The 26,343-nt window shown below is 43.4% G+C and overlaps 1 protein-coding gene across 12 annotated transcripts in view; it reads left to right on the top strand.

Annotated features, from left to right (window-relative positions):
* PHACTR1 (phosphatase and actin regulator 1) overlaps window positions 1–26,343 on the top strand; it is a 488,777-nt gene that overhangs the window by 405,565 nt on the left and 56,869 nt on the right. For 10 of the 12 annotated variants that reach the window (XM_043908525.1, XM_043908526.1, XM_043908527.1 and 7 more), the window contains 2 exons: window positions 17,168–17,335; window positions 19,437–19,643. In XM_043908525.1, the coding sequence (XP_043764460.1) occupies window positions 17,168–17,335; window positions 19,437–19,643 (375 nt within the window). The remainder of the gene's footprint in view (window positions 1–17,167; window positions 17,336–19,436; window positions 19,644–26,343) is intronic. The other 2 variants (XM_043908531.1, XM_043908530.1) reach the window with 1 other exon arrangement.

Raw genomic sequence — 26,343 nt, 5'->3', positions numbered from 1 at the left:
AACAAACAAACTTTGATTGCCACAACCTGAGCGAACAGCAAGGGGCCAAGAGCCTCTCATCCTTTGCCAAGCTGTTTGTTTCAGAGATGGATTTCATAGATTTTCAGCCGTCCTTCCTCATCGCCTGGCTGGTCAGTCCTCGTTTTGTACCGCCTCCTGTGTTAGCACCTGAGTCGGGTCATCTGGCAGCAAAATGCTGTCACCAGAGAGGTGCCGTCCCCGGCAGCTGCCCAGTGGTTTGTAGTGACTGTGTCAGCCCGTCTGCCGGGGCCGGCCTGGGTCCACTTTGCAGTTACACTGTTTTGGATATGATACTGCTAATGCAGAAAGCAGTTTATCTTTAGTAGGTGAGCTGTTCTCTTCCAAGTCTTTGTTATTGATTTTGCTTAATAACGCCTTGCTTGTTTGTAGAAAGTGTAAAGATAAACTGTAGGGTTGTGAGATGTGCACCTGTTTGGGCAGAGGGAACTCAGAATTAGTGAGGTTTTATTATGGCTTCCCTGGTGGCTCAGACGGTTAAGAATCTGCCTGCAGTGCAGGACACCCAGGTCGATCCCTGGGTCAGGAAAATCTCCTGGAAAAGGGAATAGCAATCCAGTCCAGTATTCTTGCCTGGAGAATTTCATGGATAGAGGAGCCTAGCAGGCTACAGCCCATGGGGTCGCAAAGAGCTGGACACGACTGAGCAACTAACACTTTGGATTATTCTGACAGTTCTCCTAGAAATTCCTTATCTTATTCTTGTTGGTTTAGTTGCTAAATCGTGTCTGACTATTGCGACCCCATGGACTGTAGCCCATCAGGCTCCTCTGTCCATAGGATTTTCCAGGCAAGAATATTGGAGTATTCTTTTTATACTGCATATATAATTCTGGAGTATATTTTTCTTAGTAGGTTAAAATCCCAAACTGGTCACTAAGTCAGGCAAAACGAGAGCTTGGACTGAAGAGCAGAGATTTTCTCAATATCTGTAGAAACTAGCTCAGGAATCCTTCATTTAATGGAATGCAGGTGTGACGAGCAGGAGCTACTGGATGGCTCATATTTTTTATTGGTTTCCCTATCGAATCATGTAAGTATAGAGTTCAGAAGAAAGTTTAGATCAACCACTTTTCTGATTTTTAAAGTTTTATCTCTGGATTTATCAAGGCCATATAAAAATGCAGCAAACTTTGAAAACTATGAAGAAAATTTTAAATTGTTTAATCGTGATGGAGTAGGAACATAAAATTTTAAATGCTTCCCCCCCCCCCACCATTTTCCACATTTCTCACAATATGGATATAGCAATTTTGTGAAAAGCACAAATGTAAACATTACAGTGGACCATCATCAGTCTGAAGAATAAAAATGTGAAACCAATTAATGATGGAAAATAAGCTGTCTACAAAGTGATAAGATTATTTTTAATTATTCAACAATTTCATCATCTGTTTTTTTGAATGAGAACTTAAGGGTTCTCCTAGGCTCCTAGAATGTTCATTCATTCAGCAAATTGGTACTGACTCCCCACTCTGGGCCAGGTGGTCAGGTGTCAAGCTATAGTGATAACCAAAAGAGTAAAACCCTCACCTTCTCAGTTTACATCCTACCAAAGGAGACAGGAAATAATTAAATAAGCATGTGATGTACTGTCAAGGAGTGATGAATACTATGAAGGCGAACAAAGCAGTAGTTTAAGGAGATAAACTCGGTGGGGGCATGATTTTATATAAACGCAATCATGGAGGCCCGCTGGAGGAGGTGATATTTTACACGGAGACCTAAATGCAGTGAAACGGGAGCATTGGTCCTACTACTACTTCTCAACAACGTGTAACCTAATTCTTGAGCCCTTAAGTTGTCTTGGTATGTACATTAAAGCCTCTGGGCTGCATTTGCTTCTCTCTTAGTTCTCTGTAAATCCAAACACGTCACCCCCTACTCAGGGAAGTTCCAGGTTTCTCCAGCCGCCTCCAAAACCCTCTGCGATCTGCCCTCTAGCCCCTAAGTTTGCTTCAGTTCCTTGGCAGTACCTCCTCATAACTTCCTGTTGTGACATCTCACTTGCTTTCCAGTCCCTGACATTGGCATTGAGTGCACTGTCTTCCTAGAACCTTCTTCCCCAAGACATCCGTCCACGTGGTTCACTGCTCTTTTAATTCTTTGCTCAGATGCCTTGGAAGCTCTGCATTTTAAATTGTCACCTCCTCCCATAGGTCCATAGTCCCCTGACCCTGCTTCACTGTGTTCTTTCTTTCTCTCTTCTTTTCCTTCTGTCTGTTATCACCGGCAGTCTATAAATTACACATATATTGTGTTAGCCTTTTTTTCCTCATCGGTCTCTCCTCACTGAAATGTGAGCTCCACCAGGCAGGACAGGATCTCTTGTCTGATTTGTTCATGGACCTTATAGGCATCCTGCTGCCTGAGGTAGTGCTGGGACATAGTCGATGCTCAGTATATGTTTATTGAAAAGAACAACAAATGCCAGCCTGAGACTGTCTGTATGTATATGTGACTTGGTCTGTTCACCTGTGTTGGCAAAATCCTGAACACTAGTGCTCTGATCCCCCTTGTTATTCATTGGAAGGACTGATGTTGAAGTTGAAACTCCAATACCTTGGCCACCTGATGTGAAGAACTGACTCATTGGGAAAGACCCTGATGCTGGGAAAGATGGAAGGCGGGAGGAGAAGGGGTTGACAAAGAATGAGATGGTTGGCTGGCACCACTGACTCGATGGACATGAGTTTGAGTAAACTCCAGGAGTTGGTGATGGACAGGGAGGCCTGGCGTGCTGCGATTCACGGGGTCGCAAAGAGTCGGACACGACTGAACTGAACTGAACTGATGATACATGAAACTTTTATTTGTCAATTATTTAAATAGGAAACATTATCTTGGGTGTATATTCATGTATAGAAAGAAAGTGTTAGTCGCTCAGTCGTATCTGATTATCTGATTCTTTGTGACCTTGGGATTCTCTAGGCAAGAATACTGCTTTGGGTTGCCATTACCTCCTCCAGGGGATCTTCCTGACCCAGGGATCCAACTGAAGTCTCCTGTGTTGCAGGCTGATTCTTTATCACCTGAGCTACCAGGGAAGCTGCTATTATATTCATGTTTATGGATGTCAAATACTCCACATACAAATAGTGCCTTCTAAGTGTTATGGAGAAGAATATCCTGAAAACAGTGAGCTGTTTGGCCGTTGGTAAAATAGTGCTGATTCTTCTCAGACTTAGTAAGGATCTCATGAGGTCGCCTGGCCTGGCCTCTGTTGTTTTTCTAACGTGGAGATGAAGCAGCTGCGGCCCAGTGAGGTTACAGCCTTGCCTAAGGGCTCACAGCCAGTGTGGACTCTGAAAAACTTTACTAAGACCTCCTGTCCTTCGTTTGGAATTTATGTTGTTGTTGTTATTTAGTCACTAAGTCATGTCCAACTCTTTGCAACCCGATGGACTGTAGCCCACCAGGTTCCTCTGTCTCTGGGATTTCCCAAGCAAGAATTCTGGAGTGGGTCACCATTTCCTTCTCCAGGAGACCTTCCCAACCCCACAGATCAAACCTCCATCTCCTGCATTGGCAGGTGGATTCTTTACCACTGAGGCACTTGGGAAGCACTTGGAATTTATAGGAACACACACAAAACTTTGTCATATATTACCTATTGGTTATCAGAGGATATTGATAAATCCTGCTGCTAGTGGTTATTGGAAATGATCTCTACAAATGAGCATGATGGTGTATACAAAGAACATTCAGGGTAACAGTGGCAAATGTTCTGTATTTTTCAACACTGGGTTTTCTGATGAAACCTCAGTTCTATCACAGTCCTGTCACGTGCTTTGTAATGGATGAGTGTATTTCACTCACACAGTGATTGTATCACTGATCAGGAGGGGAGGAGAGGAAAAGAAAACCCTCTCTCTCTCCACGAAATGACATGCTCTCGCCCCCGTATATTACATGCATCCAATCCCCAGACAGGAGCAAGGAGCTGGGATGTGCGGCTGCGTTCAGGGATGGAGTTGAGGCCAATGCAGTTCCCTGGTCACTAGGCCACTGCTCGCCACAGTCACACCAAGACCTGGGGGAGGAGATCCATAATCCCACCAGCGCAGAAAGAAGGGAGGGTGGGGGTGGGATGGGGTGTAGGGGGAGTAGTGACCGTGTGCCAGTGAGAGTCTTCCCTTTCCCCTGTGTGCTGGGAATTAGCGATAACATTTCACGACAAATAATAAAGTGCATTGAGGTGTGCTTTTTTTTCCTTCATCGAGTCGGAGCAGCATTTTGGAAGGTGTTATTTTTAATTATCAACACAAACAGAACCTCCTTGAAATGGATGACTCTTTTATGCGGAGTCTATATTTTCCCCCCACTCTCAGACATTGATGACAAAAAAGCCTGGTATTTAAATGAAAAGGTCGTCGTCTTTTAAAAATAAAAATAACGATTCTCTCCTGTATCAGAGGAGACGAATTCGTCGACTTGAGCCTTTTAAGTCTCGTTGTTTATCTGGCGTCCCAGGTGCATAGACTTTTAAAGCCATGAAGTTTATGGGAAGTAGTGCTTTTCACAGCCTTTCCCAGGCACTGTTATTTTGTCACATTTTTAGCTCTTTCTGATGTCTCACCTAGAAATGGCATCTTCTGGAAGCTGTGATTTGGAGTAATGCTGTGAAAATGAAAAGAATGTTTACTTTGGCCTCAGTGACATAAAATCGTTGATGTGGCACCTTGGCACCTAATGCAGTGGATCGCCCTAGTGGGGTAAATGGAAAGCAGATTAAATGATAAAGAATGAAGAGAAATTGTGCTCTGGATTCTCTTTCAGATATCACTGTTCTTTCGGGAAATCACTATCTCGAGTAAAAAAAATTAATGAAGTAGTTTTTATTATAGCTGTGAGCAGACGTTCCCCAGCAAGTGGGTTCATCTCTTGTGTGTCTGTTAAATGAATGCTTGTTATGTTGCAGGCATCGTTCTGGATGCCACGAATACCAGGAGGGGCCAGTGGGCTCCCCTGACTAATAGAACTTACAGTCCTGGAATGAGTTCAGGTGCTTGGAGGTTGTGATGAGGAAAGTGTGCAGGGTGTTTCGGGAGTGGGGTGTCTTGGACGCATTATCCACCCAGGCCTGGAGACTCAGGGGTAGCATCTTGGAAGGCATGGTGTCTTAGAGGAAACCTGAAGGATGGTGAGGATTATGGTGGAGAAGTTGGGATGGGTTGGGGGGATGTTCTAAGTAGGAGGACCCACACATGGGGAGGCGTGGGATGGGGATAACGCAAGAGAGAGCATGTCTGTATGATCGGGGGAGTCGGGGCAGAGCTTACAGGCAGGAGAATGATGTTAGCTGCTTGTTCTTTGTCCAGAGAGCAGTGAGGAGCTCTGGAAGGGTTTTCTGCATGATCGGATTTGCAGCGTCATCACTGTGCCTACAGCGGAGAAGGACTTGGAGGGAGACCAAGGCATGAGTCGGGGAGTCCAGCTAGTGGACTGTGGCTGGGATTCAGATGACGTGATAGCAGGTGGGCAGCAGTGAGGGTCGTAGGAGTGGGAGAGGGGAGGGGAGAGACTGGAGAATTATAGGAGATGGAGTCAGGAGGGCCTGTGACTGCTTATGTTTGGGCAGTGAAGGGGAGAGAGAAGGCATGGCTGACACTCAGGACTCTGGCTTGGAGTCTTGGTGGACACGTACGAAGGACAGTTGCCTGTCTCCTAAGCTAGGAAGGTAAGAGAAGCAAGTATAGAGAATGGAATATCACGATGGTTTGACCGCTAAGGGAGATATCCAGGTGTCTAAGCAGAGTTTCACTGTATGGATTTGAAACTCAAGAGGGAGAGCTGGGTTGGATATTGCAGGTTTGGGACTGTCTGTGGATACATGGTCATGAAGACATGTGGATTGATGGTATTTCTCAGAGAAGATGGAGCATGAGAAAGTAAGCGTCTCTGATAGAAAACCCCTCGGTACTCCAGCACTGAATGATCTGGAAGTTAAAACAAAATGATCTGGGAATAAGAAAGCACTCAAGAACTAAGAAGTGGACGGAGAAATAGGAAGTAAGCCAGAAATGTGTAGCATTATGGCAACCAGGAGACAGTGGTTTAAGTCAGGGAGAAAAATGATTCCACAGCATCGATTACAGACGCATCACGTAAGATAAGGCATGTACTTTTGATTATTTTTATGCTGTTAATCATAGGCTCTTTCGTTCCCTGTGAAGCCACTGTGCAGTCATCAGGGTGTAAGTTAAAGTGGTTCTTAAACCATAAGTTTCTTACGGTTTCAGAAAACAAAAAACTAAATTCAAGGAGGCTAAACTAGTAAGAAAATTTAGGCCAAAGATGATCCTGTCTTTTATCCTCTGAAGTATCCCACATGCCTTTTGAGCAATGCTTGGCATTTTATCAATGCTCATTTAATATTTATTGCATAAATGAGTGAGTGAGTGAGTGAATGAATCTCACATCATAAAATCCAGCGGTGGGGCAGCTTCAGGACTGGTTAGTTCAATAACTCAATAACCTGGCAAAAGGATGCCATCCTCAGGCTCTAACCCCTCATGGTGAAAACGTGGCCGCAGTAGTTCCAGCATTACCTGCAGACAGAACATCCAGAGGGGAGAGGCAAGCCTCTTTCCCTTCTTGGTGTTGCTTTCTAAGAGTGAGAAAACCTTGCCCCAAGGTTTTCCAGAATTACCCTCATTTCTCATTGACCAGAATTCTTAAGAGATAACTACTTACCTTTTCCCCTAATTTTGACAGATGTTTCCATAAGTCAGTGGGTCATAAGTACAGTCAGCTCCCAAGAGCTGCCACCTAGTATATGTTATCCTTGGAAGACCCACCACAATACCGCCCTTCCAACTGCCTGTCCTAGACCCCACCGATGAAACCAGGGCAGGGCAGGGTACCCTGGGCGTGACGAGCATCCCTGCCAACTTCTGATGCCCGATCACATCACAGCCGCTGACCTGCACTGACATTTGTAATGAGGAGACAGGTCACACTCTGGAAGGTAACAGCTAAGAGAAGGGACGCTAGTCACCATTAGAAAAACTTTCCTGACTTCATACTTTTGCCTAGGGCTCATGTAGAGTTAGGCAAGTTGGTGGGGCACTGACGCCTTAAGTGAGGGTGTTAGTCGCTCAGTCGTGTCTGACTCTTTGCCATCCTATAGACGGTTGCCCACCAGGCAATTCATGGAATTCTCCAGACAACAGTACTGGAGTGGGCAGCCACTCCCTTCTCTAGGGGATCTTCCCGACCCAGGGATCAAATCCAGGTCTCCTGCATTGCAGGTGTACTGAAGCCTTAAGCCCCACATAAATATCTGTAAAACAACCACATTCTTCCCGGAGCCCTAAGCGCTGGTCCCAGCTCCCTTCGTCTTCTGTCTGTGGAAGGTACAGGGCAGATTCTTATCTCCCTGGACTCTGTTTTCTGCTTGAATGAACAGCCAGGATCCTAGTTGGCTCCAGCCAGCAAAGCCATGCTTGCCTTTCATCCTCTCTTATTGCTCCCAGCCTCCAGCCTGCTTGCTTGAAGACAGCCTGTTACCAGGCAGCTGGTCCTCCTGGAGCCTCTGGGACCACCCCCGGATGCGTACTCTTCAACTCCACTCTGCCCTTGCTTGTCCTCTCTGAGGGTTGCTGGGGGATCAGGGGACATAATCCAGTTTGGGCTTTACGGCCATTTCTGCCCAGAGAAAGTGCTCAGTAAATGTCAGCGAGGGTCTCCACCAGACGTGTGACCTGGACTGCTCCTCTGCTGTTCTTTGATGCCTGTCTCCCTTTCCCGGTTCCCCTTTACCCAAGTCTAGACTCTCTGCTTCCCCCCAGAAGAGCTGAGATTCTATCAGGAGGCTTCAGGACCCCTCCACAGGCCACGCCCACTTCTGGAGTTGTGTCTTGCGGCTGTCTGGGTCCCACCATCCACATGTGCCCCAGAGACATCTTTCTTCCCTGTGCCCCCTCCTTCTTACCACTGCAGCTTCTTTAAAGCAAATATTATCCACTGAACTGACCATTTGTTGTGATGTGGACCAAGTTAGCAAAGCCATATGAATCTCCCTGTTCCAGAAATGGGTTCATTTTTGCATATTTATTAGGCCCATTATTGTGAGTTTTAAGTCTATTTTGAGCGGAGCTGTCCAGTAGAATTTTCAGCAATAACAGGAACGTTCCATCATCTTCACCAGCCAACATTGCAGCCATCAGCCCTGTGTGGTTCTCGAGCACTTCAGATGTGGTTAGGCTGACTGAGGAACTGCGTTTTAAGTTTTGTTTAGTTTTAACTAACTTAAACTATAACCATATGTTGGAGAGCAGCTCAGTTAGAGAAACAGAACTGCTTAAATTTTGCAATGACCAGTCCCTATGACTTTCCTTCTCCTACTCTAGCCATTAAAGATTTTTTTTTTTAAATCTTGGATTCTCTATTAACTGTGAAGGGCCCACTGCACAGCGATATATGATTCTGTGAGAGTTCACTCTTGTGTAATTGCATAGGCGAGAAACTGTGTCATCCATTCATTTTATATTCAGTCTCTGCCCCAGTTGCATTTTTGATATCAGAATGCCCAGGAATAGCAAGATGGTAAATCCTCTTTCTGCTGCAGACCTTGGAGTCAAGAGTCATTATCTGGACATAATGGTCAGAACCATCATACCTCATCTGGATAGATGATGTAAGAAGCAATGGGCTCGGGTATAAAGACTGCTGAGGAGGCATAACTGTACTCAGGCAGATGAAGGAAACACCTCTGGGAGACAGGCACCACGGTGTGATACGAGGAGGTGTTTGCAATGAGAAAGCCACCAAGAATCCATGTGAGCTGTGGTTTGCTGACCGTGCGGTCCAGTGAAAAGCAGAAAATGCTGATAAATCCATCAGGGAACAGCTACAGGGAAGTGCAACTGAAACAAGCTATGCACTTGTTTTAGCCAGTCCACTTTTGTGATAGGAAGTCACTGCAGCTCACACACTTCAGGGTTTTCGGCAAAGTCCTCTATACAAGACGGGAAATATTAGCATCAAAATAGGGTATTAAGTCCAGAACAATAGCAGCTATTTTTTTAAAAAAAGTAAGGTGATTCTCCAAGCAGGAAAACATGTACCATTCCATTCTGTGTTTAAAGTCATCCAATCTCAGTATCAATTACAGTTAGATTCTGAGATTGAAATCAGTTACATTCTGAGATTGAAATCCGTCTTGTGTAGGTTTTCAAGCTATTAGGGTCGAAAGGATTCTGTGAGTTACCGAGATGCCTGTGTCAGACACAGAGAAACCTCATGCCTCTTGCACATTTGTTCTTCTGTATAAACTAGTCTGAAGAATCCAAAGACTTCTGGATAGAAGTGAAACAAATAGACATGAAAGATAAACTAGAAGAGTCTCTGACATGTGGATTCTGAAAATATAGGTGTAGTGATCCTACAAAGTCCTGCAATGTCTGCCCACAATTCTGGTGGCACATAGATACTTTTAGACACACAATCACACGCTGACAATGACTTTTCTTCACGGGAAAAGAAAAGGTACCAGACATTAGAGACACTCATACACACTGTAGTTTTAGTTTTTTGTGAATAAGACTCTCAGTTTGTCTTTTTCAATGCCCGAGATTCAGAAACATTAAGTATTGTTAGTAAGTCTGCAGTGTTAATAGAAATGTCTTGCTTTCAATGTATGTTTAAAATTCTACATGATGATAATCTGTAGCACTGTTTAGTTTAATGACTTCAACTCCTTGAATTCAAGCAAACTCCAATGACCAGGGAGCCATTTCCAACTCAGATTGAGAGCTTTTCATCTTTCAGTGAAATCCTTAGAGCTGCGGTTGATAGGCGCATCATTTGGCTGACCATGAGAGCTTTGAGGACCGTGGCTTTGAGGACCGTGATTTAGAAGATTACTGGGATTAACAGAAGCTTTTCAAAGCTGTCTGTATTGTTGTGGAAATGACACCTATGTGGGTTACTTAGAGTGGCTGTGCCCCCTTAGTGGGTGAACTTTTTTTCCTACTGTAATGGAAAAAGGGTATCAAGGTCAAGAAAGAAAGAAAAAAGACATCAGATGAAGTCTTTGTTTCATATCTCCCCATCACCAGTGACACTTGTTGGGAAAACACCTTCAGTTCTATGGGGTCCGCATCAGCCACTCAGCGGAGATGCCCTTTTTGGTCAAAGGACATGTATTGAAAGCTACAACAGCAGCTCTGTCTCAAAGGGAAAAAAATTCTTCTTCCATGTCTTTACAAAGATGATTATTTGCCTTAACATAGGTGGCTGCACTTTTTGCTCTAATTATAGCTGTTGGCGATTGCCAGTAAATTAAAACACATTTGAATTTTCATAGGTCCACATGTGTGAATTCTACACATTGCATTACCGACGGGGATGCAGCGTAGCTAAAACTTCCTAACATTTTCAGTCTAAAATTCTCACCGGGTGCTTCACTTACATAATCATTTTTCCTCCTAGCGGAAGCATCAATGTAACCATGATTTCATGATGTTCATTGTTCTTCTCTCCTGCAAGTCTTTTATTCAGAATTTGCATCCTAGCAATACAGTAACAGTGGAGAAAAGGTAAACAGTTGGGCTCAGAGAAAATAGCTATTCAAGAAACCTGGGGAGTAGGGAAGGGGTTTTCCCCTCCAACAAAAATTATTAGGTTTTCATTTAACTGAACAAAGCAGCATGCCAGTGTTTGTTATATTTTTTGTACATGTAAGCATCTCCATTTGGAAAAAAAAAAAAAATTAATGACCATTAAGCTCTACTCATATCATGCCAAGTTCACCTTAGAACTTTGCCAACGTGCCTGCATATTTCCTCCTGAGGGCATTGTAATCTACCTATGCCTCTTGTTCTCCGCTCCTGCTTTGCACTTGACATTGTTTCAAGCACATGGTTAGGAGTTCAGCACCACCCACAGAGTCATTTCAACTTGCATTTCTTTCGTTCCCAGCCAGGCTGTGCGTTTCACAAGTGGCACCTGGAACTTAATTTTTATTTATTTATACAAATACTCTGCATACTTGGAATAGCCATTCTTTTATTAGCTATGTTTGGTTCATATTTCCCCATCATGCTGGTTTCTCACCCTTATACTGGTTGTACAGTGTTTTATTTTGCAAATTAAAAGCCTAAAAATTTATGAGTAAGTTAACACTATTTTGGCTTCCTCCTTATGCACCCTAAATAAATAAATATGTCTGTGAGTATATATGTGTCAGTCATCCTAAAACCAGAGGGTATCTTAAAGCAAAACAAACAATAATTACAAAACAAAGTTTTTTGGAATATTGTCGCATTGGTGACATCCGGTTATAGGTAGATGTCATTCCTAAATAAACTGACTTAGAACAAAAAATACATTTTTAAATACATCTTTCAAGCCGACTCTCTGGAACACAGCTTTTATATATTGGGTTAGCCACAGAGTTCACCCCAGTTTCTCGTACCATCTTATGGGAAAACCCGAATGAACCTTTTGACCAACCAGTAGGTTGTACTCTCAGAACATTAAGAAAACGGTTATGCAAGACAAGAGGTGAATCTCCACCTGTTCCGAACACACACCCGCTCCCTTCCTCCACCTCTTATTTTCCTTCTTCTGTTTCTCAGGGCTTAACTTCTCACGCTTGCTGCTTTTCCTCCTCCCTCGCCCCAGCTCGCTTACACCGATTCCTCCCTGTCTGCATTTCTGCACCCATCTTGCCTCACTCCTTCCCCGGGACGTGCCTGCTGCCTCCTTAGCATCTAGCACAATGCCTTGCCTGTGGCTGGAGGGGCAAGGCAGAACGTGGTTCAGCTCCAGGCCTTCGGAGGCAGCCGCCCTCACAGTGGTTTCCCCAGGTACCCTACGGAGCTCATAGCAGATCCGTTAGTGAGGCTTGGTGGGTGTGATCCCGCGTTGTTAACAACAGGGTCTCAGTAAGTGTGTGTCAGTGGAATGAATTCATTCATTCCCTCTCACCTCTCCCCTCACTCTCCTTAACTTGGTGTAAGCCTGACTTACCAGCGTCTTCATTTCTTGTGCCCCACAAGGAAGAGAAGGCAGTGGCTGGCACCGTGCCCACGGCCAGGTCTCCATCTCAATTGTTGCTCAGTACGTCTCATCATGGGCCGTGCCTTTGACGTGCACTCACTCCTGCCTTCTTTCCTCTGCGCCTCTGTGACCGGATGCGCCCACGTTGGGCATGTCTGCACCTGGCTCGTCTTTACTTTTCTCCCCCACCCTGGTGCTCTCTCCAGGCCCACTGCCCTTCGTGACAAGTTTGTAACCCATGCTTAGACCACACAGCCTCCCTCCTTCTCTTTGAGATTTAAGCCAACCGCCTCTGTTCCGTGTTAGCCCCGTGAATGACGCTTCCCACCCTACACCTCATCATGAAAAGGCACTGTGCTGTTCTGGGTTCTCTTGCTTGTCCAGTTCCTTACCTCCAGTCCAGTAGTTCTCAAAGTGTGGAACCCTGACCAGCAAAAGCAGCTTTGGCATCACCCAAGAATTTATTAGACACGCGTATTCTCAGTTCCATGCCAGACCTCCTGGGTCAGAGACTCTGGGAGTAAGGCCCTGTCATCTGTGTTTTAACTGCCCTCCAGGAAATTGTGATGCCCGTGAAAGTTTGAGAACCACTGTCTTAAACCTGTCTGGTCTCCTTCTGCCTTCTCCCTTCCTCCTTTACATACTTTACTAGGAAATAAAGTGTGGAAATGTCCTAATGCCTGGAGGTGATTGTACCATTTTGAAAACCATTGTTGCAGATAATTTTAGACGATCGTGTAGAACATCAAAATGATTTCCAATACTCAATGAACCTTTGCTCATTCATAGTAACAAGAGACTGTGCAATGAAAGATCAGAAAGAGACATTCAGGAAGCAATTCCATTTACCATTGCATCAAAAAGAGTAAAATTCCTAAGAGACTGATGATCTTGATAGATGAAAGTAGAAATATTCCGTAAGACTCATTTTATTCAGGAGAGTTAAATGCTTCCTGGGAGCGACAACAGTTTTTTCTATTGATGCTTATTTTTAAAATGCTAGTAATGTGCTGACAACAGAACTGGTAAATAGTAAAAAGACATGGAGAGCCTAAACAGTCTTCAGAGATACAAGCTATTATATTTAGGGTAGATAGATGACAGGGTCCTACTGTATAATAGCACAGGGAACTATACTGAGTATTCTGTGCTAAACCATAATGGAAAAGAATATGAAAAAAGAATGTGTGTGTATATATACCTGTGTATGTGTATATATATACGTGTATGTGTGTGTGTATATATATATACACACATCCGTGTGTGTGTATGTATGCATATGTGTGTATATATATTATATATAATAACTGAATCACTTTACAGTAGAAATTAATACAGCATTGTGACTCAACTATACATCAATAAATTAGTCTTTAGATGAATCAAACTTGAAGTTACTAAGCTTTTGGAATTCTCAGCTAATTCCTCATAGCTTGATGATGAGTACATGGAGTTCATTACATTCATGATTCTACTTTTGTGTACATGTGAAAACATCATAAGAATTTAAAAAATAACAGTTACTTTAACAGCGGCATCTTTTTAATCCCCATGTTATATGAATCCAAATCAAGTTTCATTTTTGTCATTATCTTAGTCATAAGTGATATCAATAATGCATGTGTACTTATTGCATGGTTTTAATTTATTTCTACCAGATATGTGCATATATATGTAGGTAAGTAGGTATGTAGGTAGATAAAACATGGTTATCAATGTTGATATTGAAGAAATGACCAAAAGCCCAGAAATCTGTGTGGTCTGTACATTGCTGCTGTGTAAATTGACAAACCCTATAGAAAAACAATTTCACAATATCCAGGTCTGTGTCAGTAGACCTTAAAATATTAATACACATAAATGTCTTTATTGGACTCTCTTCTAAAGGGGGAGAATTCTAATGGCAGAGAAGATTTTATACAGCAAGGTAATCAGCAGAGATTTGTTTTCATAATAGCATAAAACATTGGAAACCCCTTTGTGACCAACCACAGAGAGATAAATATAATCATTAAGATGGTAACTATGCAAATTATAATGCTTATAAAATTTTTTAAAAAACAAGACAAAATAAAATTTGATACATACAACTATGTATGCAAAATAACTTTTCTGTTAGGGTAGAAATATGATTCATGTCATACTACTTCTTTCTAATTTCGTTTTTTAATGAGATGTGTATTTAGAAGTTGCAGTTGTGGAATTCACCAAATTGTTTCCTCTCCCAAATGATTCGGGCCTTTGTGATTTACCAAAGGTACTTATTAATCCATAGGGAGCTAAATTTTCTGAGAGTTAGTATGTCCCAAGAGGAGTGAGTAATACTGCTTCTCTGTAACCACCAAAACCCCTAATGCTACTGCTCTTCCATCTTTTCTTCCCACTAATGTTGCGTCTACAGTTCTTAGACATAAGGAGCTAAAATATATAGCAGTCATTCCAGCACATCTTTGCCCCAAAGCAGCAAAACATGGCAACAACCCAGAAACCCCTCCTTCTCTGGCCGTTGTAAGCCAGTACTTTTACTATACTGGGAACATCCAAGATCAGAATGGTTTCCCAGAGATGCAGTAAGCCTGACGGCAATTCCATCATTATTCCACCGGTGGGGAACCTGAAGCAGAGCTGCTTCCCATGTTGTCAGTGTGAACACGCCAAAGTAAAGGCCCCGGGACTCTCTGTCATGGGATGGTGCTGCGTTAACGCTCACAACCGCGGCTCTTCCCATCCTGGGCACTCTCAGTTCAACTGACTGTTTCCCATAGCCTTGGCCTGGCAGTCTGCTCTTCTCTTAGGAATGAGAAGTCATAGCCGTATTGTTAATCATGATTATAGTGACTACTGCTTCCATTGGAGACATGTAAAAAGGCCACGTGAGGGGCTTTCCTGGCCGTCTAGGAGGTAAGACTCTGCACTTCCACTGCAGGGGGCGTGGGTTCCATCCCTGGTTGGGGAACTAACATCACACATGCTAAGCAGCATGACCAACAACAAACAAAAACCCAATTAAAAAAAAATTTTTTAAAGGCCAAGTGAAAAGAAAGAAAAAATAAACCCACAGTCTTCAAAAATTAGTGCTTTAAATTGTCTGCTTCAAGTGACTTTTTGGTGTCCATTATATTTTTTTTTCTATGTGTATAAAATTTCAGGTCAAATATCATATGTCCTTGAACCATATGCTACCTAAAGCCTGTCAGTTTATAAATTGCTCTGTTGAGCATGCGTTTCATCAAACCAGTTCTAAATGAGGAGGAAAGGGGGTGGATAGAGGAATCTTTTGCTGCCGTATCATCATTGTGTATAAAATTAAAGCCTTGGGAGGAACACAGCAAAAGGAAAGGCTTATTTATCCATGATTAACCATGGAGTCATTTCACTGTTGTATTTCTTCAAGTAAATCATCTATCTTCTCGTTGTAAGACAGGTAATTGCTTTGCTGGTTTCTGTGTTTCTGCCCAAACATAACTTAGAGCCTTTCATCTGGATATTTATTCATCTGGCTGGAACAGCTTTCAGTCCTCTTTAAAAATTAATTTGACTTTAATGTCTAGCTATCTAGGACTCCCCTGGGCTAGGAGGAAATCACACCCAGGGAGTTTTGATTTGACAAATGGCCGTTGTGTAGGAGCCTTTGATCCTCCACCGTGGTGTTAACTGGCTGCTCCTTGTCTTGCTGAGCTTTGACAAGATCAAAGTGGTACCCTGCCCGGCAGGATCACTGGTGGGACCAGGAGAATCCTGGCACCTCCCAGCGTCTCTGGGCCGCTGGAGCCCAGAGCCCCCTAAACGTGTGTCTACTTGGAGAGATTGGGTGTGGGCAGAGGGGCCGAGAAGACAGGGTGAGTCTTTCCTAGGGCCGTGATGTTCCAGGTCCCCATGCTTGTTGAGTGCTTGAAGCCTTTTGCTCCCCGAAGTAGGAATTCCTGACCTCGTTTTCCATCTCTGGGTCCTGCTCAGTGTTTCCAGGTTTTCAAAAATTATGAGCAAAATTTGATTTTCATTTTTATTAAAAAAAACAAATATAAAACATGGTAGATGATGATTTTTTTTAACATTTTTAAAATGTTAAAAATTTTGTAAATGTTTTTAAATTTTAAAAGATTAAAATATAGTTGATTAACAATATTGTGTTAAGTTTCAGATATATAGCACAGTGATTCAGTTATACATATATATGTGTGTGTATATATTTTTTTTTCAGATTTTTTTCCCTTATAGTTTACTACAAAAATATAGTTCCTGTGCTATACTGTAGGTTCTTGTTTGTTATTTATATATTTTATATATAGTAGAATGTATCTGTTAATACTAACCTCCTAATGTATCCCTCCTTACTCCCTTTCCCCTTTGGTAATGATAAGTTTGCATTCTATGTCTGTGAGTGTCTGTTTTGTAAACAAGGTCATTCGTATCTTTTTCTTTTTAATTCCACATAAGCAATATCATATGATACTTGTCTTTCCCGGTCTGGCTTGCTGCACTCAGTATGATGATTTCTAGGTTCATCCATGTTACTGTGTATGGCATTCCTTCATTCTTTTTTATGGCTGAGTAATATTCCATATGGGCTTCACTGGTGGTTCAGACAGTAAAGAATCTGCCTGTAATGCAGGAGATCTGGGTTTGATCCCTGGATTGGGAAGATCCCCTGGAGAAGGGAATGGTTACCCACTCTAGTATTCTGGCCTGGAAAATTCCATGGACAGAGGAGTCTGGCAGGCAACAGTTCATGGGGTTGCAAAGAGTCAGACATGACTGAGTGACTTTTCACTTTCACAATATTCCATATATATGTGTATATATATATATATATATATATGTATGTATGTATGTATTTACATACACACACATACATACACACATAGCCCATTTTTTTTACCCATTCATCTATTGATGATTAGAAAGATGGAGAGAAAACAGGCACATTACTGAAGATCATTGGAAATAGTTTCCCTGGTGTTTCGATGCCTTAAAAGCAAAATAACGAGTGCAGACTTTATGTTCTGGTCTTGATGAAGATTGTTCAAAAGTGTCTAGACTCAGGTAGCAGGCTGTAAGTGTCACTCTTTCCTGCAAAGCAGGCACGTCTAACTCTGCGGTCTCCTTCTCACTCCAACAGACGGGGAGCTCTCCATATCGAATGAAGATGACTCCCTGGAAAACGGGCAGTCCCTGAGCTCCAGCCAGCTGTCTCTGCCCGCCCTGTCTGAAATGGAGCCAGTCCCGATGCCCAGGGATCCCTGCTCATACGAGGTGCTCCAACCTGCCGACATCATGGATGGGACAGGTAATGCCCCCGATAGACGTAGAACTGGTCCCCAGCCTGCGGTGTGGTGGGCCTTCAGCCTGGATGAACTTGAGCTTCTGTTTTGAACCACCCTGAACATAAGGATCTCTTGGAAACGAGGATGGAAATGACCAGTTTAGTATTGGGTTGATCATAAAAGTTCCTTTGGGTTTTTCCGTAAAACGTTACAGAAAACTTGAACAAGCTTTTCAGCCAACCCAGTACATGCTGAGTATAAAAATATGGAGGAAATATCCATGTATTTTTCTACAATCTTTAAAAACACTTTTAAGACCTTAATCTCTTTAAAGAAGATAGGTCTTGTCTTGTAATATAGATGATTTAAAACATCATCATTTTGTTTTCTAACACTTGTTTCTGCTAACGCTGAGCCCCATGCTTCTGTCGGATGTCTGTCTAAGTCACCTGGTCACAAAGCCCTGGTATGCCTTTGAATCCTCACCCCAATATAACAGTTAACTGTTACATCACTTTAGCAAACTGTACCAATTTACCGTATAAAATCGATGTGTCGATTGTTGTATCCTGCTGACAGATGATTTGCGATGCCATCTGACCGTCACTCCCTCTTTGGTCCAGAGCCCTCCGAGTGGCCAATATTCAGTCCCTCAGAAGGACTGCAGAGTGGTCCTCTTTAGCCAGATGGTGGCGCGCTCCCGAGAGCCAATAGGGAGAGGTCCTTGCTATCAGGAGACGAACCCCCGGGGAGGGATCTCTGGGAATATCTGGAGCCTGGGGAGGGAGGCTGTGTCCTTCCTCTCTCTACACCGTGTGCAGAGTCTGCACCATGGGGCTCAGGCGGGAGGCGGGAGTGCTGGCGGTTCAGAGTCAGTGCCCTGCTTCACTCTGGGACCCTGTGAGCTGCTGCTCCATCAACGAGTCCAGCGCTGGTAACACCGGTGTCCCTTGAGCCAGGGGAGAATCTGGTTCTCCTGCAGATGATGTGCAAGGCTTTGATGCTGCCGGGAACACTGCTGCCCGGATTGGGGAGGAAGGAGGAGGCAGGGGAGGACTCTCGTACAGGCTTTCTTACTGGAGCAGTGATGGTGAGGGGGGAAATATGCATCTGAGTTGCATTTCCCTCCCAACCTCCCCCACTCCCAGCTGGAGAAATTGTTCCAACTAAAGCAGTAAATTGAGATTTCTCTCCAGTCTTCCTTCTGACTTGGGGGTCAGACAGATTTGATTTGTTGTACTGAGATCTGTCACCCTTGGGAAGTCGTAGAGTCTCCTTCAGTCTTAGGCCAGGTCGCCAGTCTGAAGGGAGAGCTTCTGCTACCACCCAGGACCGCTCTGAACTGCAGCTGGTCTAGGTCCTGCCCCCCACCCCCAGGGGGAGAGGGAGAGGCAGGCCTGAAGCAATGAGGAATGGGCAGAGTCCAAACGAGAAAACCATGCTTCTGGCAAGGGTAGGAGAGAGGAGCAGAGAAAACAAAAAGGATGTTAATTTGGAGCGTCCTTCACCTTGTCCAGGTGTATGGGAGCCAATAGGAGCCAGTGCCCCTGAAACTGTAGAGCGCCCCCTGAACACGATGCCCAGCTTGGACGGCCCCGAACCTGGAGGAGCAGCCACCCCAGGATGTGGGGGTCGCCCGCCCAGTGTCCGCTCCCAGGCTGTCCTCAGACCCGGGAGCAAAGGGCAAACACACCCAAAGGAGATGCTGGCATCGGCGGTGGTCTGGTTCAGAGGGGCTCCTAGTCCTTGATCCGTTACACCTGCCCATGTGTCGGCTGTCGCCATGGTCCCGTGAGTCACATGTTGGCGCGCCCATGGAATGTGTACTGTAAACGCCCGGGTTGAAGGGATGACGCTGTGGATGGTTTGAGGAAGCGTCCTCTTCCTTTTTCTTCCTCCTGCTCCTTGCGGTCCTCTCCGTCTCCTGTCTCTGCCTCCCCGCTGTGTCCCCCACCTCAGCCCCGGCTTGCCTGGCTCTCCGGGTCCTCTCTCGGACGCCCCGCCGTACGTGAGCCCTGAGCCGCGGGTGCCCGGCTGCGTCGCTGCCTGTCCTGTCCCCGTTCTGCCGCCAGCCCCCCGCACTGCGTGTTTAATGTCGTGTGTGACCTGTCGTTGTCCCCCCAGTGTCCGAAGAGAGTCCCTCTGCCAGTGAGTCTGCAGCCCTCCTGTCCCAAGATCCTTCAGCCAAACCAGTCCTGTTCCTGCCCCCCAAAAAACCTGCTGCTTCCCCCGGAGACCACGAGGACACCCCCGTGAAGCAGCTCTCTCTCCTCAAGCAGCCCCCCGCCCTGCCTCCCAAACCCACTGCCAGGATTGGCAACCACTTACCAGGTGAGTCAGCACGTCATCGGGGGGCCCCACCGCCCTGCCTTCCCTTCACGGGATCCCTTCTTGCTTCTTACCTGAGCACCTTTGGCGAGGTCGCCCTGTGGGACACGTGGGTGTTTCTGTGTGTGTCTTGGTACACGCCGTTGTGACCTGGGTTTGTGTGTGTGTGTTCAGAGGCATGCGGTATACACTGCCAGCCACGTGCTGAGAGCCTCCAGTCGTGTGCACCTGTAAGTATGTACGTTGGCATTGATGTGGCTAAGTCAAAAGTTTGCCCGCCTAGGTGGGTTAGATTCACTGTCCAAATCTTTGTAGAGAGAGAGGAGCACCTCTTCTCCTCATCATGAGTTTGCTAAAGCGTTCAATATTTTGTCTTTAAACACTTGATTTGAAGCCCAGTGTATTTCTTCTTTTACAGTGTATACCTGTGCTGTTCTCTTTGGGGAAGGAAAAAAAAAAGCAAAGATAGTAATTTGCAAAATATTGTGGAAAATACTTTTAAGAGGAATGTTGCCCTAAAATGACTGCTTTTTAATTGAAGTGTGGTTGATTTATGATACTGTTATAAATCGGGTGTATGGCAAAATGATTCAGTTATATATATTTTTTCAGATTATCAGTGGGATTAACAGATACAAACTACAGAAAATAGATAAGCTTGATAAGCATCACGGATTTACTGTATAGCACAGGGGACTGTGTTCAATATTTTGTAATAACCTGAAATGACTTTAAAATTCATTGTTCAATGTTAGTTAACAAGTGCACCTACAGTTATTAAATTGGGCATTTAGTGGAATTGCACTTCGCTGTACATTAGCACGTGAATTGGGTACCACTTTGTGATTTAAAGTTGTGGTATAATCAGAGGTTCAAGATTTCAGAGGGATGTTTCTCCAACCTTGATGATAATCCCACGTGATGCTGATTGACTTCCTTTTTATAATATATTTGCTATTTTTATAAATAGTCTCTAATTGATCTCTATACATTTTCACAAGTTGGAATGAGGGTGCAAGAATATCCATTTATTTTGTCATTAAAAAACTGGGGTTCAAGAAGAGAAGTGACTTTTCCAGAACTGGTGGGAATTCTGCAGTAAAGCCAAAATTAGACCCTGTGTTTCCCAATTCCTAAATCAATCACTGTTGTTTCCATGGTCGCAGGATATCTCTCCCATGATGCAGAGGCTTATTAGATTACAATTCAAATAGAAGTTTGTGTCAAGCTCCTCTATCAAAGTGCATATCCGTCCAAGTCAGTGTTTGTGGTTCAAAAGAGCAAGTTTCCAATTAAACTGTTCAACACAGAAGTAACACTTGAGTGTTCCCAAATTTAAATGCAGAGAAAACCACAAAGGAAAAGAGCCTTCTTAAGCCTCCCTGTAAACATAACCACTGTCTATCATTTATCTAACAAAAAACGTCAAATACTAGTTTACTTTTTCTTTGCCCTCACTGATGTCTTATGAACTGGTCCTCAGGCTACTAAAATACTCCACAAAGTGATTTTGTTAGCTACATTGTAAGTGAAAGAAAGTGAAGTCACTCAGTCGAGTCTGACTCTTTGTGACTCCCTGGATTGTAGCCTATCAGGCTCCTCCGTCCATGGGGTTTTCCAGGCAAGAGTACTGGAGTTGGTTGCCATTAATTAAATGAGGAAGCCTTTTAAGGGGTTTCTATCTTCCTTATTATAAAAACTCAATATCTCAACAATGTGCATATATTTTTATAAGCATTTCTGAGTTTTTCCTCACTAATTCCTGGTATGAGAATTGCTCATTCTGATTCTAGAAATAAATTATGTACTTTTAAGGTCCATGTACATTTTGAGACTGAGATGCCAAATTTCCCTTGAGAAAGCTTAAATATTGAAAAAAAAAAAAACACCTATATTTAGTACATATTTATTCAGCACACCTAACTGTTGGCAGAATACTGTGCTAGGTACCAAAGCTAGGTATCAAAATATGACAGTTCAGTATATATGTATTTGATATATATACAATTATGAATATATACTCATTAACTTTCCAGAAGTAGAATGCCAGAATAACTATTGTTGGTGTAAACCGACAAAAAGGCTCCTGAAGAGCATGAAACTCGAGCCCACCCTTAAGGCATGAAGGACTTAAAGAGAATGAGGAAAGGCTTGGAGGTAGCCCTGCTTCGGGCCAGTGACAAGGAGGCGGAGCTGGGATGGGGGGCCATCTTGGGCTCTGTTGAGAGAGGGTTTTCTAGGCCTGCCTAACATGGGAGCATTTAGATTTTATTCCCAAGGCAGTGGGGAGCCTTTGGAAGTTTTTGAGCTGGGGAGTGAGTGATGGGGTGAAAACTAGACTTTAAAATACATTCCTGGGTCCTTGTGTAAAATGAACCAGAAGAAGAGAAGGTTGACAGCCGAACTGAGAAGCCAGGGAAGCCACCTGTGTGCCTCATTCTCCAGAAGTACTAGTTAAATCGAGCAATGTGAGGCAGAGAGACACTTTCAGAGGCCGCTCCAGTTGTTGAAACAGAAGCTGAAATGATCAACTGATGGCAGTGGGAAGAGACAGAATGGATGAGTAAATAAGACATTTTAAAAGAAGAATTAGCAGGGACTCCCCCGGTGGTCCCGTCGTTGGGACTTTGCCTTCCAGTGCATAGGGTGGGAGTTCGATCCCTGGTCGGGGAACTAAGATCCCGCATGCCTCGTGGCCAAAAAAACCAAAACATGAAAAACAGAAGTCATATTGTAACAAATACAGTAAAGACTTTAAACATGGCCCACACCAGAAGTCTTTAAAAAAAAATCAAAATAAAAGAAGAATTGACAGTATTTTTTTTTTAAAAAAAAAAAACACTGCCCTGTAATTTATTTACCTAATTAAGAACTTCAGCCACAGCCTGGCGTTTACAGAATTCTCTTGCTCTGTTAGCCTTGTCTCTCTGGCTCCCCTTGTTCTTTCCCCAAGAGAGTGAATTTTACCCATTATCTGTACATCTCACTTCCATAGAGCTTGGGCGAAATGGATAAAAAAAATATATATATGTGAAAGCTGATGATCTCTTACCGTATTGTACCTGGTAGCCACTTAAATATGATGACAACGAGATAGGCACAGATGTGTACAGGGTGCAAGTGTGGTGCTTCCCCTTAGGGATTAAACTCGATTGAACTTGCTTCGTTTTTGTAAGTGAACCATCGTCACAATCTGCATCACCATGAGGCAGCCACGTTAACCCTGTTCTGTTACTAATTACTCGAGAGACATCTGGGCCATGTCAGAAGGAATTAATAAACTGAGAATTCTAGCAGAACTCTAAATTGAGACTTGGGAGTTTTAGCATGTTCTCGGTGTCTGTGGTTCTGTGGACATTTTTAAAAGGAAACAGACAACAGTTTGAAAGACACCATGCGTGATTAATAGAAAGTGACAGTGGTTAATGGCCCGGTGGATGCTGGAGGAAGCATGAACCTGGACTTGGACTACAGCTAGGTACATGCAGGGAAAGATATGCAGAAATATCTCTGCTTTGGCATTTGCTTCCATTTAATCCAGAAAACCATAATTAACTTGGAGATTGTCTCATGCATTTTCTCAGTTCTTCAACCAGTAGATAAAAGCCTGCTTGCTCCCCTAAACTATCTTTCTTCTTCTCGTTGTCATCTTCATCCAACTTATCTCCAACATCAGCATGCGTGCAGCGGATATAATATAGGATTAGGAGTTCCTGGGCATTAACTTCCTTTCCATTCTGGAAGGACAGTACCCAGCAGAGCTCGTTGCATAACCAATATGATCTGAGATGAATAATTTTCAAAAGGTATTCTTCTTTAGAAGGATGGCTGACCCCAGAAGAAAAGGGTTGTAGAAGCAAAAAATATTGTCTACTACTTTTCTGAGTCTTTATCAATCACCTCTCCAGCCATCCTGGCTCCAGAAATAAAATATTAAACATTGCATGAATAATCTATTCCTTCTGCATAAGGTACCTGTGATTAGGTACCCCACAGGAGCCACTGGAATGAAGGATAATCAATTTATGTGATAGCTGAACTTCACAGTCTGACAATCACACTTAGGTGATAATGGCAGGTGCCATTTTTGGAAAAATTTACAGTACTAGTATCTTTATTCTTTGTTTTTCATAGAGGAGGAAAAGGAAATTCAGAGAAGTTAAATAACTTAGTCATGGTGAAATATCTAGATAGACTCTATCCATTTCATTTTATTCCAGAGTCCTCACTTGTCACCATTAGTTTACGCTATCTCCACTAAGATACCTATTCTTTAAATTTGTGATAATGAAATCATTAGTTTTCTTCAGGTTTTGTTTGTCTGGGTTGGCTTTTTTGGCTCCTTGCTTTTTAATCTACTTAAGAAATTAGAAAATCTGCTTTTTTTGTATAACTCAAAGGCAAAAAAAAATTAATCCGCCCTTTGAAAATAAATAACTTTTTTAAGGTAGTTGACTATTAAGAGAAAAAGTAGTCAAGTTGGGTTTCAAAGCACATGCTAGAAAGAGACAGTCTGAGGATCAAGAATGGGGCTCACGTGACCACCGTTGGAAACATACAATTCAGCAAAGAAAGGAACTCTTGCTGATCCTCAAAAACAAGTCCTTCTGCTAATGTGACTTTGTAGCACTGTCTTTAGAGCCTGAAATACAGGGAAACTTAACTGTATTACCAGAACTGGTTGATTGCTAGTTTCAAAGTTAAGAAGTATTTGCAACTGCAAATTTCCCTGCCAGACAGCATCTGTGGCCTGTGGCATTTTTTCAGCCCCAGCAGGTGTCTAATGAGAATCCTCTCTGCAGAGCTTGTCAAGGTAAAACCAGTATTTCTATTTAGCGCCTGTCTCTCTAGTTTTGAGGCGTGTCCACAGTGGGTTGTTGTACAGTCACATTCTCATCTGTCAGTTCACGGTGTGGCTCTGTCGCTGTCTGATCCTCTGGCCCCATTTCTCCCCGAGAATATCCCACCCACCCTCCTTGTTCTCCTCTTTCAGCTTCCTCTCCATCTCTCCCAGATCAGCCACCTCCTTTCATCTCTGTCCCCGCCTTCCTTCCTGGCTTTCTACTCAGAAAGTGCAAGAAAACTGATGATTAGAGCATCGGACCCTGAACCTCAGCTGTGCTTTTAAACAGAAAAAAAAAATGGGTAGTAACTCAGAAACCTCCTAAAGAAGTTTAGGGTTCACAGTCTCTGGATAACTGATACTTTGAAGAAATGGGGAATTTACCTGAATTTAATCTTTATACCCATTTCTCCCTAGTATTCTGGTCCTGATTGTCGTTTCTCAAAATACAGAAATTCTTTTCTTAGTGAATCTGTCTGTTGATGAAACATGTTTAAAAGGATGCTTTCTGCTCTGACCTCTGTGATCAAGGCTAAGATTGCAGCAAAGTACCTTTTGTTTTTTGGTAGTGTTGTTAGGGTGCAGATATAATTCACTTGGCACTTTGCTTTTTGTGGTGAAAACATATAAAATTTACCACCTTAACCATTTAAAAATGTACAGTCAATAATATAATCATATTGCACAATGGATTTCCAGGACTTTTTCATCTTGCAAAACTGACATTCTGCCTATTAAACAATCTCCCCTTTATCACTCCTTAACCCTGGTAACCACCTTTTTACTCCTTGTTTCTATGAATTTCACTACTCTGTTAGTTGCTCAGTTATGTCTGATTCTTTGCAACCCCATGGACTGTCGCCTGCTAGACTCTTCTGTCCGTGGAATTCTCCAGGCAAGAATACTGGAGTGGGTTGCCATCTCCTTCTCCAGGGGATCTTCCTCACCCAGGGGTCGAACCTGGGTCTCCTGCCTTGCAGGCAAATTCTCTACCATCTGAGCTACCAGGGAAGCCCGATTTGTCTTTCTGTGGCTGGCTTTTTTCATTGAGCGTGTTATCCTCAAGGTTCATCCACATTGTGGCTCGCATGGATTTCCTTCCTTTGTTAAGTCTGAGTGGTGCTTATGTTTTGTGTGTTTTTTGGACTATGAGCAAAGTACTCTTCCAACCTTAACACAGTTTATAAAAAGTGTTCTCTTATCAGCTCTCAGAGTTGTAGATGGTTGTAAGCTACAGAAAATGTTTAATCTGAAGATGTATAAACATGTTTCTGAAGAAATTCAAATAGTAAGAGATCAAATCCTTTTGAAAGAATCAGGAAAATCATGGTAGAGAAGGATGTATTTAAGACAGGCCTTAAAGATGAGCAAGACAAGTAGGGATTGCAGGGGAGGTTGCCAGGAAGTAGGAAGCAGGGTTCAGAGAGGCTCATGCATTCAAGGCATAGCATGTTCATGACATGGCTTTGCATGTTCATGGCATGGCTTAGCATGTTCATGGCATGGCAAGTGGCTCAGCTTGGCAGGAATGTGCGATTCTCCTAGGGAAATCAAGAACGATCAGGCCAGCAGTGGGTTGAAAGGAAACTGGAGAACCTTGAAAGCTGTGGTGAGGGAGGTAACTGTTTGGAGGAGGAAGTGGACATCTTTTGTGGGCCTTTAGCTACAATTGCTTGGTTTCATCCAAGCCTGTCTCCCTGACGTTGCTTGGATAAAATGGATGCTGCTGCTGTTGAATGGATTTACAAGTGGATGGATGAATGTAACTGAGGCTATCCAGTGTCTCCCTGAAATGCAGAAGGCACCAAGTTGCTGCCCCTGACTCTTCCTCTTGGACATTGTTTAACTGTCCCAGGAGCA

The sequence above is a fragment of the Cervus elaphus genome, chromosome 7, assembly GCF_910594005.1.
Source record: "Cervus elaphus chromosome 7, mCerEla1.1, whole genome shotgun sequence".
In the NCBI taxonomy this organism is placed as follows: domain Eukaryota; kingdom Metazoa; phylum Chordata; class Mammalia; order Artiodactyla; family Cervidae; genus Cervus; species Cervus elaphus.
Note: the sequence above shows the minus strand (reverse complement) of the source record. Positions and strands in the feature narration are given on the sequence as shown.